This window comes from Cervus elaphus, chromosome 24 (assembly GCF_910594005.1).
Source record: "Cervus elaphus chromosome 24, mCerEla1.1, whole genome shotgun sequence".
In the NCBI taxonomy this organism is placed as follows: Eukaryota; Metazoa; Chordata; class Mammalia; order Artiodactyla; family Cervidae; genus Cervus; species Cervus elaphus.
Genome location: NC_057838.1, coordinates 43317010 through 43337081, shown reverse-complemented (window position 1 = coordinate 43337081; position 20072 = coordinate 43317010). Strand labels below are relative to the sequence as shown.

Here is a 20072-nt window from a genome sequence, read left to right as displayed (position 1 = left end):
TACTTCCTCACAGACTGTGTCGCTTATAGGGAAGAATAGCTAGCAGATACAGAAACAAAGGTAGAAAAGAATTCAGTTCCACTATATTGGCATCAGTAACTGATGACTTTTAATGCTATTAGAAGCTTCATATCTGACAGGTTTCAGATGGAGAGAAGGGTCTGCTTTGTAACATGCACTTGTCTAGTTTGTGTATGCCTCAGAGACTGCGTTCATGCAGTTTCTGGAAGATTGATCAGGTTTTCTGAAAGCCATGTAGAAACCCCTTCCTAACATGAATCCTTGTTTTATTCCACTAAGATGTGGGCAATTTCTAAGTGTGACGGTTACATTCCTCTTGCTTCATAGCCTATCAGCTCTCGCTATCACATTCATATTTAATGATGTGCTAGCAACACTGTCCTCTTGTCAGCCTCGATTCCTCCCTTCTGTCCCCAATTCTTGAGCAAACTCTTCTACTTTAGTATTATTCTAGGACAGTTAGGTTTTCTACTGCTTATTTCCATTTTCAATGGTGTGAGATGATTTATTACTGTGCTTTTGAAGGAGAACAAATTTAAAGGTGGAAGGAAGCTTGGTGAGTTTCTAACCATCTGTTGAGTTTGGGAAGGACCACTGAAACCCCTCTGTTTTGATTTCCTGTGCACGTGTGCTTTCAAGTGAGGGGAACGTTGTGATTTTTGTAGCAGGTGTCAGCCTTGATGGCAAGGGGAAGCAGATATCCTGGCCAGCTTTCTGGGGAAGAGGAGAATGGTTGTGTTTTCTCATGACTTTATTTTTCCAGTGCTGACTGTATGGCAATATCATTCTGGCAAATATTGGCTGGCTGTGGAACATTTTTAAGTGCAAGGGTTTAATAAATGTTCTGTCTATTACCATGGCTGAGGAATCAAAACAAAATACTCTCCACACAGTTCCTCGAGCATTCATGGATGGGTTCCAGTGTATTGCTTTTACGTTAGCTCCTCTATGTGTGAAGAATCTAAAATAAAATATTACTGAAAACACATTGATTAGGAAGAGTAGGGTATAATTTTTTGTACCATTTTCCTTTTCTATACAGTAATGCCATGCCAGGAATGGTGATACCGGTGAACTGTGCAGAAAGGCTTTGCAAGAATTTATGTCTTCATATTCTTGTTATGGACATGATAGTATTGACAATAGTATGTAATGTCTGTGTGTAGCTGTAATAATCTCTGTTCTCACCTAAGAAAAAAGCTAACACTGGTGATATTAAAAACCAAAACAACCCCCTCCCCCCATTTATCCCAACAGTTGTCATAATTTGTTTTCCCCCTACTCTATAGTGTGCTTCTCACATATTTATGTGATTAATGAGAATGAGTAATTGAGTATAAGTGTATAAGGAGTTTATACGGACAGTGTTTTACCAGTGACTTTTTGCACTGGGGCTTTATTTGGGTAGAAATTCTTCTGCAGTGCTTCATGTGTCTTAAGAATGTAGCAGATTGTCCCAAACATGAATCAGGGAGTTCATTTCTGACACTTTTTTGGAGGAGTTCTCTGTGGGAGTCTATGTTTGCATCAGGCCAGGGCGAAAATGGCAGTGATGATGCTGGTAATAATAAAGGCTACACTGTATTGAATGCTCACCCATGTTCATTGTGTCAAGTACACAAGGCGCATTGTTCCCTGGATTGTCTTACAACACCTGTGAGGCTGGGGCGCTTCTTGTCTCCATTTTACAGACAAAAAAACTGAGGCTTGGAGGGGTTCGATTATCCCCTGGCTGTACAGCTAATGAGAGAGGGCAGACCTTGATTTTGACTCAGTTCTTTCCTTCCTTCCTCTCTCTCCTCTTCCTCCTTCCCTCTCTCCTTCCCTCCCTTTCCCCCTCCCTCCCTCTTTCTTTCTTTCTCATTGCAGGGGACTTGATAGGCAGACTTTGTTTTCTTGTACTTCTATTTATTGCACTTTGCAGATATATATATATATATATATATATATATATATATATATATATACATGTATTTTTTTTAATAAACTGAAGGCTTGCAGCAACCCTTCATCACAGAAGTCTATCAGCACTATTTTCCCAGTAGCATTTTCTCACTTTGTGTCTATGTCACACTTGATATTTCTTGCAATATTTGAACCTTTTCACTATTTTTATGCTCATTATGGTGATCTTTGATGTTACTATTGCCAAAAGATTATGACTCACTGAAGGTTCAGGTGGTGGCTAGCATTGTTTAACAAAAAAAAAATTTTAAATTGAGGTTTGTATATATATTTTTAGATATAATACTATTGCACACTTAATAGACTAGCATAGTGTAAACATAACTTTGGTATGCACTGGGAAACCAGAAAATTCAGGTAGCTTGCTTTATTGTGATATTTGCCTAATTGCGGTTGTTTGAAACTGAACCCATAGTATTGCTGAGGTCCACCTGTATTTGTATATTTTTACTAGTCTATACCATAACTTTCATATATACAGTGTTGTATTTCAGCTTCTGTATACACTGCAGTGTGCTCACCACCAAATGTTTAGTTTCCATCTGTCACTATACTGTTGGCCCCTTTACCCATTGTGCCTCCCCCTGTACCCCATTTTTCTCTCATAAACACTACTCTGTTCTCTGTATGTATACCTTTGTTTGATTTGGTTTGTTCATGTTAGAAAAAATTTCACACGTGAGTGAAATCTTATGGTATTTGTCTTTTTCCATTTGTCTTATTTTATTTAGCATAATATCCTCAAGATCCATCCATGTTGTTGATAATGGCAAGATTTCATCTCTTTTTTATGGCTGAGTAGTATTCCATTGTGCGTGCGCGCGCGCGCACACACACACACACACACACTCACTCTCTCTCCCTCTCTCTCTCTCTCTCCCTCCCTCTCTCCCTCTCTCTCAGATGTGAACCCAGTTCTTTCTGACCCCAGAGCCTGGTCGGGTAGCTCATTCTCACCACATCCTTCCTAGAAATAGGAAACTCTTACCTGGAATATTTTAGCAATCTGCTACTTATTTCCTTGCTTTCTTCCTCTTTCCTTTTTAGGTCTTTTTTCTGCCACCAGCCTTCTGATGTATGCACCTCTTCACTGAAGTCCCCCTTCCATCCTTCCTTTCCTAGTGAATTCTTTATCTTCTGGACTTCCATATCCTGAGCTTTCTTCTCTGAGTTCTCATATAATATTTTGTTCCTCTCTTAATCAAAACACTTTGCAGCTAGTAGTCAGCTACTTAAGTATTCCAGGGATTCCTAGACCCCCAGCGTTCAGTTTTGTGTCTGTGCCTATGTGAATGTTTTTTCTTGAGACAGTCCATAGTTTTCATATGAGTCTCTGAGAAGTATTTGACCAAAAAGTTTAAGATACTATTTATAGGATTATCTGTCCTCCTCCAAGTAATGAGCACCTAGAGGGGAGGAGCATATCTTATTTGTATTTATTTCTTTGGATGGCTATAATGATACTTTTTTTTCCCCCAAGTACCTGGATAAATGAATGTCTCTAAAAGTAGGACCAGGGGGGTATGGCCTGGAGGTTAAGAACAGAGGACCTAGAGTCAGACTGTGCCTTGGATTGAATTTTTCCTCTGCAAACAGTCTAGCCAGTGATACAGTCCCCTCTAAACCTTGCTCTTCTCATTGGTAAAAGGGACATTATAATCGTGTTGCTGTTAGAGGGTTGTTATTGAGGAATACCTCAAGGTGTGGTGTGTAAAATGCTTAGCATAAGGGTACTTTGCATACTACCTATAATTAGCTGCTATTACTATTATAACTGAAGCACTTTTGAAATGGGCTAGAGGATGAGTTTCTCTTGATTTTTGTAGTTACTATCATGGTGATATTACAAAAATATTTATCGTGACACTGAGTTTTCAGAGCTTAAAACCAGCATGCTTTCTCTAGTCAAGGTGACAGGTTCAGCTCAGAGACCTCCCTGAAATGTTGCTCTTGGGCATTTCCTTTCACCCTGGCCTCAACCCTGGCTGTGTAGTGTCTTAGGTTCATGAAGTGCCAGCTAATGGAAATTTGTGATGTGGGCACTCTGCCCCCCGAGGATTTGGACATATGCTTCTTTGTGTTTAAATCAACAGAAAAAAGTGCAGCTGTAGCCACCCTTCTGCATAATTGTTGCAGTAGCCTTTTTCCTTGCATGTTCCTGGAACCCCCGAGTGCCAGACCTGTCACTTACTGTCCCCTCTGTGCGTCTCAGGTAAGTCCAGTAGGTCAGATGAAAGGCAGAGACCAGCAGGGCATAGTCATTAGTCTACGCATAGCACCGATGAGTACCTGTATACAGATCACGGCATACGTGTTATTTATAGTAGTGTGGCCATAGGGTCATGGTGGCAAAAAGCAGCCTTTAGAAAAGTGCTTTAGTTGGCCCATTAATGGTCACTAAATATAGAGAAAGTAGTTTGTGAAATCTATTTACAGAAAATGTATTGTGAGCTGGGTGCATTGACATGAGGGGAAAAATTCTTGACTCCTATCTTCCCATAGTTTCTTTTTTTTTTTTTTTGAATGTATACCTTTTCTTTACATCTCTGGTAACTGTATGACCTTCAGTGAGTTATCTGCAAGTACTCTATAAAAAAAAAGTCTTAAAAAGTATGGTAACTTTATTCACAATCACCAAAAACTGGAGACGGCCCAAATGTCCTTTCACCAGTTAAAGGACACGTAAGCCGTGGTTCATCCATATAGTGGAATATTAACGTGCAAATAGATACCAGTACCTGCCCCAGCATGGACTGAACTCAAATATACTTGTTAAGGGGAAGAAGTCAGACTCAAAAGTCTATGTTTTAAATGGTCCCATTTATTTGGCACTCTGGAAAAGACAAAACTTTGGGAATAGAACAGTAGGTGGTTTTCGGGGGACTGGGGTTGGGTGGCGTTCTGACCCCAGACGGGCTGCCCAAGGAGTGTCTGAAGTGTAAGTCCACTGTGTCAGTGTACTCTGCCCTACTGGCTTTAAAAGCTGTCTGGTAAACACCCTGAAATTTTGGTGTATTTATTTAACGTTTACGAGTTGGAGCTCCTTTGTCTCCCGTCTGGCAGAGCTGCTTACTTTAAAATAGTTCCTCGGCCTCGGCACTATTGAACATTGAGGGCTGGATTGTCTCCATCATGGGGGCTGTGTGGGACCCTGTAAGGTGTTTAATAGCATCCCTGGTCTCTACGTGCTAGATGCTAATAGCACCCGGCACCCTAGTTTTCAAAAAATCTTTATTGAATTTGTTACAGTATTGTTTATGTTTTAGTTTTTTTGGCCAGGAGACGTGGGATCTTAACTCCCAACTAAGCATGGAACCCCTGCCCCCCTGCACTTGGAAGGCAATGTCCTAACCACTGGACCACCAAGGAAGTCCCTGGGCCCCCATTTGTGACTACCGAAAGTGTCTCCAGACATTGTCAGATGTCCCCTGGGGACAAAAAGGTCTCGTTGGAGAGCCACGATTTTAAAGGATTAGGATTCAGTGCAAAGGCATTGAGTTATTTCCATGACTGACGGGTGAGGATCATCACTGTAACCTTCCTCTTACTTGCCTGTGGCCCCATCCTGGCTCCAGGTTCGATAGAGGAATATTCTAGTCTGTTGGCAGGGGACCTTCCCTGGTCCTGGAGATCAGCCATTTCCTCTTACAAGTGCCTTGGCCGTTCGACCTCCCGCCCACGGGTGCTTTCTCTGTGCCCAGGGACTGTGACAGCCTAGAAGTAGTATCTGTCTACTCGCCGCCCCCAGCTCTTACCCCTGCTATCTTAGAGGTTGACTTTATGGGTCTGATGAGTCATGCTTACTGCATTTATAAATTGCTTCCATTTCTCCCAAAGCAAAGAAAAAAACAAATTTTTTTTTTTTGGAAATCAGTTTAAAAAACTATAATAAATACTTGTTAGTAAACCAAAATTAAAAGTGCGGGTGAACTATAAGATGATCATATTGCGGACATAGTTTTACAGCTTTGTTAATAGTTTGATATTTGTTTGGGCTTAAGAGTTACAGGAGATAGGCAGAGTGGTAAAATCATGGGACCTTTTGATCTTTAAAACTTTGATCTTCAAAATTTTAAATATATTTAGGTGGTACATGGTTCTTCCATGCCTTCTTTTTTTTTAATTTTGTTTAATTGGAGGATAGTGACTTCACAATATTGTGTTGGTTTCTGCCATACATCGACATGACTCAGCCACAGGTGTACATGTGTCCCCTCCCTCCTGAACCTCCTTGCCCCCTCCCTGCCCGTCCCACCCCTCTAGGTTGTCACAGAACACTGGGGGGAGCGCCTTCTGTCACACAGCAAATTCCCACTCGCTATCTATTTTACATATGATAATATATGTGCTTCCATGCTACAGTCAATTCGTCCCACCGTCTCCTTCCCCCACTGTGTCCACAAGTCCATTCTCTATGTCTGCATTTCCATTGCTGCCCCACAAGTATGCTCATCAATACCATCTTTCTAGATTCCATATGCGTGCGTCAATATTTTTTCATGTCCAGCACAAACCTGTGTGTGAATCCCAAAGCATTATAAAGTTGGCTCCATCTAGTGTATGAAAGTATTATACAGCTAGAGGGGGGAAAAAAAAATAAAACCAACAACTCCATTCTGGGGATCTCCTTTGGTACTTCATGATGAAATTAGATTAAAAAGTTAAACTAAAACAAAGATGGACTATAAGCTATATTTGTGCCCCAGGAGATAATGCAGGCAAAAGTGACCTTCACAGTGTGAAGAGGAGAGGTCGTAATATATCGAAGCATCAACAGCCAGCATGCCTGACATTTTGTTCTAATAGCCTTGCCTTTTCTTTTTCTGGATGGAGGTCTTGTTTACAGGCACTATCAACAATTGTGGCTTGTCCACTTCCATTGTAATATTCTCAGTCCTCCTTGGCCTGGCCCCTGGTTTTCCTGTATGGAATCCTATCTGTCAGTTATGTTCTTTTTCCACAGTTAGGAAGCGATGAGGGCCAGGCCCATGTACTGTGATTTCAGAGCCCTACATGATTTTCTTTATCAGACTGGAATTCTTTGTAGCTGTTTGCTTCTCACTGCAATAGAGTAGCCACTATTTGTGGGCTGTGTTTGATCTGGTTTCCACGGAAGGGTTCTGGCACATTCTTCATTTCTCTTAATCAGGGTTCCCAAATTTGAGCCATACTCATCCTAACTTCATGACCTTTGCCCCCACATTCCATATGATGGCTTAAATAAATTAAAAATACATATTGAAAGGAAATGCCGTAATAAATGGCAATGACAGATGGATGCATGTGTAAAATAAATATAATGAAATTGGAAGAAAACAGTTAGATCCTTACTGGATGTGTTGTCAAGAAGGGCCTGAGTCTGAAATCTGAACTGTTTTTGTTAAAAAGGGCAAGTATTGCAAGATTGAAGACATGTTAGCGTCAAACAGACACTTTTCGTGGGATGAAAAGAAATTTGAAAGGGCCTTTCTCTCTGGGTAATTCCATGGTCATTTAATGTGGAGTCTTTGTGTCTCCATTTGAGATCATCCTGTATCCCACACGTTGAGAAACTTTGCTCACAATTTGCCATCTTTTCCAGAGGAGTTTGTCATGCTCCCCCAAAGTCCAAAGCTTGTCTCCCCCTCAAAACCCTTCTTCAATAATTCTTTCTTTTCTGAACACTTCTATACTTCTCCTATTAACAAGAAGAAATTGTACTGATATTCATATTTTCTCACTTTCTTTCCCAACTAGTTTAAGTTAATTGAGGACAAGCAGTGTGTGTTTCTTTTCTGTTTCTAGTGAATGCTATTATTTTAACTCACGCTTGGTGTAAATATTCAGGGAAGCCTTCTTCATTTCCTGCTTGTGTTTTTTTTAAAGGTAGATCATAGTCGGAAGTGATCAGAAAATGCACCATGGTCAATTCATTATTCATTTAACCCATTGACAACTAGTTATTGGGTTCCTTCATTGGGTCTGGAATTGTTCCTGGCTAAAGAATGAAGAGGGAACTAAACAGAATGAACTTGGAATTCAGACACCAGTGTAGGGTGTAGGGAACAGGCAACTAAAGAGGCAACTCCAGGTTGCAAGGTTCTAATTTTAGAATTAGTTTGCTTTTGTGATTGTTGAGTGGCTCACAGAAACTTAGAGCAGAGAAGCATAGTGAGAAGCATGTGGGCTCTGGAGTTTTCAGACCCTGAATCTGCAGTTCATCAACCTCTTGATTCTGAGCAAGTTACTGATCTTACTCCATTTCCCTCTGTTTCTTCATTTAAATAAACATGACGTAAGAGATGCAAATAAAAGGTACAGTTATCAGTGTGATGATATGATGAATTCTCTACCTTCTCTCTTCCCCTCTCTCTTTTTTTAAAAAAGAGGCAGAGATATGATCTCATGATTTTTTCAGATTTTTCAAATTTTCTGCCTGGCACACTAGGAAATGAAAATGCACTGATCCTTGATCTAGTATTAGAAAGCAAATGTTTTTGTTAATGGAAATGTCATTGTGGATGGTGCTTTAAGATGGTAAATTCATGCAATTTCCAAATTACCTATTTAAATTAGTAAAAGATTTGAGCATTCAGAATTACTCCAAAACATTTCTGACTTCATAATCTAAGGACCATGGTGTATCACTAATGTATCTCAAGCCTATTCAGTAGTGCTTGGGACAAGTAGGTGCTCAGTAAAGATTTGTTGAATGAATGAATTTTAATAAGAATTTTTTGATTTTTCTAACTTTTATTCATGATTTTGCCCATGTGCATGTTTTTCCTTTGTTCTGAAATTTAAAAAATTTTATTATTGGAGTATAATTGCTTTACAATGTTATATCCTTATCTTTTAAAAATAAACCAGTGTTACTTGATATGAGGAGCTTATTAATAAGCTTGATTGAAAGTGGTGGTGATTCTCTGAATCTCCTTCACCGGCCTCATCTGTAATACCTGGCAGGTAATAAGTACATGGTAAATGTCAAAGCGAGAATTAGATAGTTCTGATAGGCACTATTTTTTTTTAAGGACATATAACTTAATTTTGTCAAGCAAAGATGTCTTTTTTCCTTTGTATTACTACATAGCAGTATTACTTGAAATTACACAGGCTATTAATTTAAAATATTGGTTATTTTAACATTTTACTATCAACATAAATATACTCTTTGATTATAGGCAAGACTCCTTAGAGTGTAAATTAGATGCAGATTGTTGTTGCGTATCGAGTTTATTGTGATTGATTAGATTTAATCAACAAACAGGAAGGATTCCTGTGCAAATATTATTTTTCCCATTTCAAATCCTATTTGTTCAGCATAACTGAAACAGGATGTCATTAGTGTAAGGGTAAGTATTGAGATGCTTTGGAAGTTTGGGAAATTTTGAATGTTGACATAAATTTAACCTATGGAGATCTTTCTTTTGGATACAGAAGTTTGATTTGTTATATTTTGCTTATTTAGGTATGTTATTTCCTTCCTGACTTACGAATATGTTTATAAAGTTAAAATACAAATTAAAAAAGTATTTGCCACATTGTCAGAACTGAAGGTTTCCTGGGCTAGCAGTTTTGTCTGTAGCTAAGACAACTATTAAAAGGCATCAATAACTGTACACTGTCAGAATAAGTTTCAGATCCCCATCAGCATCTTAGTTTTTAGTTTTTCATTATGAATGAATATGTTATCCACAAATATCTCTGGACCTTTTCTGAGCTTACATGTGTTTTCAATCTGCACATCATCTTCAAATACCATGTTTCAAAAACATTTTCACTTTTGTCTCTTTTTAATAAATGATTTATTTACGTTTGGCTTCGCTGGGTCTTTGTTGCTGCACGGACTTTTCTCTAGTTGTGAAGAGAGGGGCTATTCTTTGTTGCAGTGTGCAGGCTTCTCGTTGTGGTGACTTATCTTGTTGTGGAGATCGGGCCCTAGGGCAGATGGGCTCAGTAGTCGCAGCTCCTGGCCTCTAGAGCACAGCCTCAGTAGTTGTGGGGTACAAGCTTAGTTGGCTTCATGGCATGTGGGATCTTCCCAGTCTAGGGATCGAACCTGTGTCTCCTACATTGGCAGGCAGATTCTCTACCACTGAACCGCCAGGGGCGCCCTTTCACTTTTGTCTCTTAATAATAACTTTGATTTGTCCTACAAGTTGATGTTCTTTGAGGCTCCACGGACTCACTTCTCATGCCCTAGTATTCTGAAAATGTCCTTTTCCCTTGCATAATATTGATTGAGTGTGATTTTTTTGCAGGCACTGGCTAGGTACTTTTCATACCTTACTTCATTTAGTCACATACCCTACTAAATAGGTGATGTAATAGAGATCTCCATTTTACAGATGCAGATTTCAAGACTCAGAAACGAAGTGAGTTGCCCAGGGTAAAGCTACGAGGTGAACACAGTGCCTGGGGTGTGTGTGTGTCTACAGTACACCACCACACAATGCTGTCTCCAGCTGAAAGATGATGCCAAGTTTATATCGTTAGTAAGAGAGACTTAAACAACTATTCACTTATTTATGAAATAGTGGACCCCTCACAGGCTAACGCCCCTGCCCTGGATTCTTACCACACGTTGTACAGATGAGATTTATCACGCCTGGTGCACTTTCATACCGCCTTCCACCACAGTGTTGTAATTGTCCATGAGAAAATCTATCTCTATCTTGAGTTCAGTTTTTATAATACAAGTATGAAACCTGCGTGAATGGAACAGAAAGGCTAATTTGCAAAGTGCCTGCCTCTTCTCCATCTTCATCGCTTTTCCAGTTCCCCTTGAGCCATAAAGGATCAGGTGGTTCTTTCAGTTGTTGATGCCGAGTGAGAATCTGGGGAAGGGTGGACTCACCTGCCTTAGTAGCCAGGACCTCAGCACAGGGGGTGTGTGGAGGCCACTTGTCATAGCTGAATTTGTGTTGTTTTAAAATATTTTAATATCTTGACTCTTGGAAGAAGAATGAAACTGATGTCTTTCATGATGACCACAGGGTTGCACCCTCCTGTTTCCATCCTCAACACCATTAGGATAGCAGAGACTCTATGTGATTCTTTGATATTCAGTTTAATTACTTAATTAAAGAAAAAAGTTACTACAGTGAAAGAGAAATCTGTATTTTCATTTTTAAATAAGTTAGGAATTCACCACTGAATTGAGAGGAAAACATTGTGATTTTAAAGTCCTGAAGTGGAAGATTTGACTTATTATAAAGTCTTAGTGTGAATAACTTTGCACCCCTGCCTCCATGGCAACAGCCTTATCTTTTTCTATTTATTTACCTTGATAAGGAAAGTAATTGCATTTTTACTAAATTTCTTTTTTGAGAAAATGCCATCAAAGCAGCATAATCTCCATCCATGTTTCCTTCCTCAAGTTTGTGTTGCCTCGTGAACTTGGCTTTTTTTGTGGATTATGTTCTGCTTATTGCAAATACCCCACTGCCATTGATAGATAGCAAAGAAACAGTCTCTGAATCGCCTTTAATGGAGAGCAAGTATTTCTTTTGAAGTGAAGTCTAACAGATAATATCGGAGAGTTCAAGGTAAGGAACTAATCTCTTGTATTGATTATTTATGAAAGACCAACTATTATTTCATGTATTTCTCCCTTCATTAATTGCTTAAAAATTTACTTCAGCCAGCATTTGAAATGCCTCTTTTTGTAGATTATATTTGTATTCTCAGGACAGAGTTTTCTAAATAGTTTTAAAAAGCATTATTTTTTTCCTCTAAATCTAAAGAGTTCTTTGGTAATGTCAACAGGATCCTAGATTAAATTTACCTGGGGTCATCTTGGTCTTGTCTGCATTTTCCTTTTCACCCTTAAAGGGCTTCTTTGTGAGCTGGGTACAATGAGCAGTCTTCCAGAAGATGCTGTCCCATCATTGTTATAGGGAGATTATGTTCTTGGTAGTAGGAAAAAAAAAAAAAAAACAGAATGAAAGAGATAAATGTGATTGAGTGGTACTGAACACTTATTTCTGCAGCTACATAGTCATTAAAAATTTCCTTCAGTCCTGCTGTGAGTATTTTCAAATTAGAACTACTGGGTTGCCAGTTCCTTTAGCTTTGTATCCTCGTACTTTACCCATGAAAATGAGTTGTGTTCAGCAACTGAAAGCTTCCAAATGAAAAATTTACAATCTTGAGCCCCACTACTGCCTGTTGACTTCCTAATTAATTAAATGCTGTCATCAAAATTATATTTCATAGCTCCTTCCTTACCTGATATTTTTTTATGTTGTCACTCCTCCATCTGTTCATCTTTCCTTCCACTCATCCATTCATCCATCGTTCACTGAAGAAAAGTTTTTTGAGCAGTTATTATATGCCAGGCACCAAGAATGCAATACACATGAAGGACCTTGCCCTCCAGGATAAAAGACAAACAAACAAACAAAACAGATGATTAGGAGTTGGATTAAGTGCTACAAAAAAAGAAGCATTTGCTGAGAGAGTAAGAAGCAGAAGTGGATGTTCCTTCTTTAGGTAGGATGGGCTGGGGGAGGAAGCCCTCCCTGGGGAAGAAGCACAAAACCCATGAGACCGCACCTGAAAGGTGGAGAGGAACTGCCATTCTGTCTGTCCCCCACTCCTCACTCTTAACCATGGGCCTGTGTACGTGAGTTTGGAGTTTCCCTGGGGGGAGCCCCAGAGAAGCAGAAGCTCTCACGTCTTCTTTATCTTCCCCACAGCACTGAGAAACATCTCTCAAATGCTGGGCACATCAGTGAATGTTTGAGTCTAAGGGCCTTTTGGTGACATCTGACTTTCCAAAATGTGAGCACGATGGCATGTGGGGAAAGAGCCAGATGTGTTTGTTACTCTGGATAGAAGTTTTTGAGTTTTGCAGCCACTTTCACGATACTTGTTAATTACCTCATAATAAGACTTTCACTTAACATTCAAAGCATATCAATTGTATAATAATTCCAAGCGGCTACAACATCAGACTATACAAGTAAACACTTCTTATTTCAACAGATAAAGGGAACTTGAGAATCTTGGATATTTTCCTGTCACTCTTGCAGAGATAATTTTCATAGAACATATTATATATAATTATGTATGTTGAAATATGGTATATAGTAGTGGTTCCCAGGCCTGACTTCATATTAGTCTTTTATGAGAATCTTTTTAAAAGATTGGAATTTGAAACAATGCTTTGGAAAGTCCCATTCAGTCATTTATTTGGGGGAAGATCCTTGACATTTGTATTTTTTAATGCTTCTGAGTTGATTTTAAAGGGATGGTGGGGGGAGAATGGTCCCTAGGTCTTTCTGATAGAAATGCAGGTTGGTGAACCGTTGGCTGGTATCATAATGAAACATTATGGGTAGATGCTTCCTAAATTGTATGTAGCAGGTAGTTCATGAGTCAATATAGTGGTTGGCACGTATTACGTCTTCAGCTGTTAATTATTGTTAGGATGATGAGAAGTAGTTTATTGAAGAAAGCTATAGCTGTCAGAAGGAAAGATGTAAGACAATGATGTGCTTTGGGGGAAATAAAACATTTGATATCCAAATAAAATAAGAAGGATTCTAACTGTGTTAAAAGAGTGGTTCTACTTTTCTTCAGCTGAGTTTTGGACAGGATAACAAGTAAAACCTCTTATCTCTTCTCTAACTCGTTCAACATAGTGATTGAGTTTTTCCTTCCAAAAAGATTGAGGCCCAAAGTTAGTTTAAAAAAAAATGGCTGTCACTTGGATGTTTGATAGTTTTAAGTTCCATTTTTGTTACAGTTGTCTTTGGAAAAGGTCAGTAAGAATTCTGATGACTCTAGTTGATTTGCTGGAATTTAGGGCAAGGAATAGCAGTTAAGATTTGAATTATATTGGAGTATAGGTGATATTTTTATTCTACACTCAGTGTTTCATGTTAAAAGTATTATTTTTCCTTTGTCTCTACCAGTTCATATTTTGTATTTAAATTTTAGGGTTTGCGTGTATATATGCATTTATGTGTCTGTGTGTATGCTTACATATACATTTATATGTGTATATGCACTTAGGATATATGTCTGAATAGTACAATTATGAACAAGAGAGTTGCTTACACATTATAGATTAATTCATTGTCAATGTATTTATTGAACATCAGTTGTGGACTGTATATTCTGCTAGGTTCTAGGGATACAACAGTAAACCGAACAGACCTGGTTCTTGCCACTAAGAAGGCATTTGTTAAATGATTGTGTGACTACTTGAGGGACAGGATTATGGAAATGTATGTAATGTTTCATGAATTTTATAGCTTCTATCAGAGGTGTATGTCAAGCTTTATTCCATTTGCTGGTGGGTATTTCATTGCTATGCTCAGAGAGATCCCCCAAGAACATTTGCGTGACATAGATATTTCTGAAGGTACCATGAATAAGTTGAACACATGCCCCTTGAAAGTAATTTTACTTAAAAACTATGTAAACAGTCAATGGATAGCCTCCTTGGGTTGGTAGATTGTCCAGGACAAAATATCAGGCGATGTCATTGGCAGAACCTGCCAGGGGAGAATTTGGCACCGCGCGCTGTCCCTGTTGGAATGGCTGGAATTGATTCCATTGGTTTCATGATCAACATTTGAGAGCCTGCGGAGGGTACAAATTTTCCCTGTGTGTAAGCATGTAATAAATCAGGGTTTCATTTCTAAAACTTACCGGGAACCGTGTAACTTAATTCAGCCTTCAAATAGTGTCCAAGGTGGGAGATAGTCCAGCTTGGTCTTTAAAAAAAAAAAAAAATCATCACTTAAAGGTTCTGATATGGTAATTTCCTAACCTCTCTGTTTTTTTTGATCTTCAAATTTCTCTACTTTTTCCCTCCACTCTGTTGAATTTCCATTGGTTCTGTAGGTTAGTCAGTGTGCATCCAGAATAGACGGTTTAAACCATAATCATAATCGTAAGAGCTACTTTTTTAGTTGAGAGCTTAATGTGTCGAAGAAGGAAGTTCCACTGTGGCTGGAGGGCAGAGAGCAAGGGTACAGCTTGCTTCCTTAGACTGTACCATACACATGACATATATTCACATATTATTTCCTTCAGTTTTAACAGTAACCTATGGGATAGCCGTTTATCACTTCCCCTTTCTCGGGTGAAGAAACTGGGGCATGGGAAGTTTGGTAAATTTGCACAAGGTCACAGATTAGTAAGTGGTGGGATTTGAATCTGAATAAGTTGACACCAGAACTTGTGTTTTTGATTTATATGCTCTACTGTGCCAGAGGCAGGAAAAGCAAGGTGTGGAGTAGGTTAGTAAGGGGAATAGTGTAGCATCTTAGTCATCTGTTAATGCTAGAACTCAGTACAATACCCAGTATGTAGAAAGTCCTCAATAACTTGTTAATAACGAGCACGATTATTTTCATCAGGGATCTGGTTTCCCCACCCCACCCACATTTCTTCTACGTATTGGTCTTTAGCATTACGAGTAATCTACCTGCTTTCATCCACTTCTCTCCACTCTTGTCCATTTTCCCCACATCGCCTCCCCTCACCTCCATGAAGTATCGTCACCTCTGACTAGGACTATGGCAGTCGCTAATCTTGTTGCTCCTCTGGGTGGTTCTCAATACGGCAGCCAGAGGGACCTTTTTAAAAACACAAATCTGAGCCTGCTTACAACCTCTCAATGGTTTCCTGTTCATCTTGGAAGAAGATCAGTGACTCTTCCCTGGTCTCCCAGGTCCTGATGGTCTGATTGTAGCCACTGCTTCAGTCTCATGGATACCCGTGATTCCTCTTGCTGTCTGACCTCCAGCCACAGTAGAGCTTCCTTCTAACTCCCCACTTCAGGATTCTTGCACATGTTTTACTGCTGTTTAGAAGACTCTTCTCCCATCCCCCCCTTCATACCCATAACCCATAACTGCTACCCCCAACTCACATCGAAGCCCAGAGGTCCCTGCTTAAGGGAACCTCCTGACCCTTACATATTAAGCTTTCCCAGTTCCTTGTCACATTTATCATGTTACATTAAATACTTGGGTGATTATTTAAGATGTATCCCATTAGACTTGAAGCTCCAAGACTTTGCAAAGTGCCTGGGACATAGTAGGTGTTCCATAAATATTTATTCAACAAAAGAAAAAAATGAAAAATGAACAAAGAATACAAAGGGCCAGGAATAGCTTGTCTGAGACTTCTGGCTGGATATTTCCCATTATTAAGGGGAAACCAAAGAAAGATCACTTCATCACATGAAATTCAAGTTTGAGTATGGCTTATAGAGATTGCACTGTTTTCCAGCCGTTTACTTTGAAGACAGTCTCAGGCACAGAGAAGTGAAGTAACTTGCCCAGGGTACACAGCTAGTCCATATCAGATGTCTTTATTCTGACCTTTGAATTGTGTGTAGGGAGGAACAGACATTTTCATAAATCTGAATGACATCTTTGATGTGCTAAGTCTGTAGGAGCTACATCAATATTTGATATTATTGACACTGTCATTTCAGAATTTTAAAGTGTCTTTTGAGAGTATCTGTTATTATTGCAGTGAGTTCAGAGTTTAATTGGGTGACAATTTAAGAATATGCAGAGGTATGGGCTAAAGGTGTCCTAAAAGATACTGCCCACGGTAAGAAGCAGCTTGTGTCTGATTTCCACCAAGACTTGAGCAAGGGATAGCACTCCTTATATTCTTGGGGTCTGAGGGTAAGGAATGCTGCACAGATCTCGAGCCTGTCAGCAGGAAAGCATGTTCAGTGATCAACCTCCAGTTGCAAAAATGCTTTTGCACAGATGCAAAGCAGCTAGAGCTGTGTGATGAGCTGATACCAGAGGTCTCCCCAGTGGAGACGGGACATGAGCTGTCCCACAGCCCTCCTGGATTCGGTGGCTCTTTTCCGTGTTAGAAATTCGCCGGGATGTAACATTACCTCTGCCTTCAAGTTCTCTAATAACACGCAGTCCCTGCAAGCCCCCACCAGTACCCGTACCAGTGCTCAAGAGGGCTAAGTGAGCATCCCAGGTGTCGCCTGGCTGCTGGCTTGGGTTTCTGGTGGTGCCTTGGTCCTCGTGAAGCCCCTGTTGCAGGGTGAGGCAGCAGTTTTTTGTCCTGCAGGTACAGTAGGTACTGGATTAAACAGGTCTGCTATTGCAGACAGACACTGGGCACCGTTGTAGCAGGAGCTGTGTTTGGATTGGAGTTTCCAGGGCCTTATCAGGAGCCACCCCTAGTGACACAGCCAGCGCCAGAACTAACTTTGACTTTCACTCTTCGCCAAGGGCTTGCAGAACACCTTAAAGGAAAAAAGATGGAGGCGCTTAGAGTTCAGATGTTCATGCCTTGTTCCTTTGAAAGCTTTTATCTGTAAGTGAAGTTTTATTCTGGAAATAATCCTGGGACCACTTGGCAGGAGTTTTGTTTTTTTATTTTTTGTTTTTAAGGGGAGGACAGAGAAAGGGAAGGTTTTATCGGGAGTTAAAAATTCTGGGACTGTTACTCTGTGATGTGGCTTTAATCGGCTTCAGCTGTAACCTCTGGTAGGTGACTGGGACAAGGATAACAACTAATTTGTGGGGGGGGGGTGGACTGGAATGCTAGTGCATTAGCTCTTGCTTTCTCATTTGAAATGGAATGTTGGTCTTAAATAAATCATGCCCCAAAAATGACTGCTGGAAAAATCTGAGTGATAACAGAGCTTGATTTATGATTACTAAGGTAGTCTGAAGCCAGGCTTTGCGATGACTAAAAAAGGGTTTTCTTCAGGAAAATGAGTGTGCTCAGTGACATTGGTCAGAATTGTCCCCTTGCAGACACTTTGGATTTTTTGCTTTCTCCTCTCCCCCACACTGTGGAGTAGTATACTTGCATTAAGAAACATTTCATTTGCATTTCTTTATATTGATTTTTTTTTTTTTTCTCTTTGAGAGGAAAAGAAAACATCCAAACATCAGAATCATCTATCTGGCATAGAAATGTAGAACGAGTTTGAAATTGGTACTTTCAAAGAAATGCTAAGATGGAGAAATGCTAAATGGATCACAGCTTCCCCCCCCCCCCCCCCCCATTTCCTTCAATATTTACTTTCAATGTTAGGTGATAAGATTTGAAAACAATACTAAAAGCCATGTCCCTAAGTGAATAGGCATTCAAGCAAATCAACTTAAGCAAAAGCCACCTCTGGAGCTTAATAATTATTTACTGAACGTTCCTGGGTCATGAGAGAGGTTCTGATTAAGTCAGAAAAGCATTATGTTCAGCAGCTTGTGAAGGTGTGTTTAAAGAAGGCAAGAATAATGGAAAAATACTAAAAGTAGCAGAACTATTTTTAGAATTTGATTCTTAAAAAATAAAATTCCTGTAAATGTAATTGTGGTAAAATTCCTAATGTTCAGTGGATACATCTTTAAAAGACTTTATAATTATTTAAATTGTTTTCTAGTGTCTTGTTCTATTTTTGCTGTATGGTTTGCTTTTACAGATTTTTTAAATTGTATGTGTCATTAAAACAGTTTAATTACTCATCTCTCTAAAATGATAGAACATTTTATGAATAGAGTATATACATAATTCTGTATTTAAAATGTCATCAGGTTAGAAATGTTACAATTTTATCCTTTGTAAATCAGATACTAGTTAGTTCTCTGTGGTTCATATCACACAAGAATGTCCTCCATAACCTAGTAATTTTTGAAATATTATTTTTAAGCAAATTAGTGGATGTTACAAATGGATAAAACATGCCATTTAGCTTTAGGATAGTAGTGATGTCATCCTTGAATTTATATCCAAAGTAATGCTTAATTTCAACTACTTTTGCTTAATTGATTTTGGCTTTTTTCTGGTTGACTAAAATACTGGCCATAGGATCATGCTTCCCTTATAAACTCTCAGAATGAAATTCTTAGCTCATATCTTCGACAAAACTTGTTCACTGAGCTGCTCATTAACTTCTTCTTGCCTCTTCTTTTGGGGAGGGTACACTCTGTGAATTAATTGTTTCCTTTGTATTTGCCTCTAGAAAGCAAAGAGACATTATAGTAGAAGGCAGCGTTGTAAGAATTTGGGTTCCTAGAAAATAAGTTGTCAGTTTTCAATAGTTTCAAATTATTAGAAAGCTCAGAGAGTACTAGTTTGGGAATTGAAGCCCAGCACAGCGCAGAAGAATCCATTGCCTAACATTTACTTACTTTCTGCAGGGTGTGCTGACCACTGTTCTAAGAATCTTACTTGTATTAGCATATTCGGTTCTCATACTTGCTCTTTGACAAAAGTACTTTTCTCCTACCTCCATTTTGTAGATGACAAAATTCAGGTTTGGGCAGGTGAAAGATCCTGGCCACGTCTTATCACTGAGAAACGATAGAGCTGGAATTTCAACAGAGGTATTCTGAGTATGTGGCTTCTGTTTTTCTCTGTTCCATTCTATGGATTTTCATTTCAGATACTGACTGAATTGATGTCTCTTCCTGTGGCCTTTTAATTGTATTTCTCCAATGCTCAGATTTCTGAATTATCCAAACTATAACTCCTTTGTGCTTTTGAGTGGCTATGAGTAATCCAGTGTCACAGTATTTGTCTAGCAAATGGGTTTCCTTATATCCGATTTACTATTGATTATAAGATGACTGTTTAGGGAAGAAGAAAGCTCTACTAAATATATGTATGTGTATATATATAATATGACCTATTCTGACTTGAGAAACCTTAAAATATGGGGGAAAACTTTGTCTTATAATTAAACTAATACAATTGGTCTCTAGAACTGAGATTTTTGGGAAAAGACTGTTCTCTGTCACTGGATGACTCGAGCAATGGTTTTACTAAAGGTCTTCCAGCGTTAAGGTTCTAGTGTTACCTGATTTTAGGAGGTGGGTTATTTGTTAGGATAGAGATACCAGATTTACTCTTTAGGTAGATATTTATTTCATCTCACTATGTGCTAAATATTCTTTTAGGTGCTGGGGAATTTAGGTGCTGGTGAATAAAGCATAGAAATCTCTGCCCTCATAGAGCTAGCTCTATCTGGTCATGAGGGGCTAGGAACGTTCCAGCTCTATCCTTAAGTCTGGGTCTCATCTTCATGGTTCAACGTGGCTGCAGCCATTGCAACTAAATTCTAAGAGACATGATGGCAAAATGAGTATCTCTTT

The 20072-nt window shown here is 39.2% G+C and overlaps 1 protein-coding gene across 5 annotated transcripts in view; it reads left to right on the top strand.

Moving 5' to 3' along the window:
• Positions 1–20072, top strand: part of MITF (melanocyte inducing transcription factor) — a 228130-nt gene that overhangs the window by 104468 nt on the left and 103590 nt on the right. Inside the window, exon 1 of one of the 5 annotated variants that reach the window (XM_043885248.1) lies at positions 17175–17286. The exons of the other annotated variants lie outside the window; for them this stretch is intronic. Coding sequence (XP_043741183.1) covers positions 17231–17286 — 56 coding nt within the window. The 5' untranslated portion in view covers positions 17175–17230. Of the gene's footprint in view, positions 1–17174; positions 17287–20072 lie in introns of those variants that run through there. 5 annotated transcript variants of the gene reach the window in all.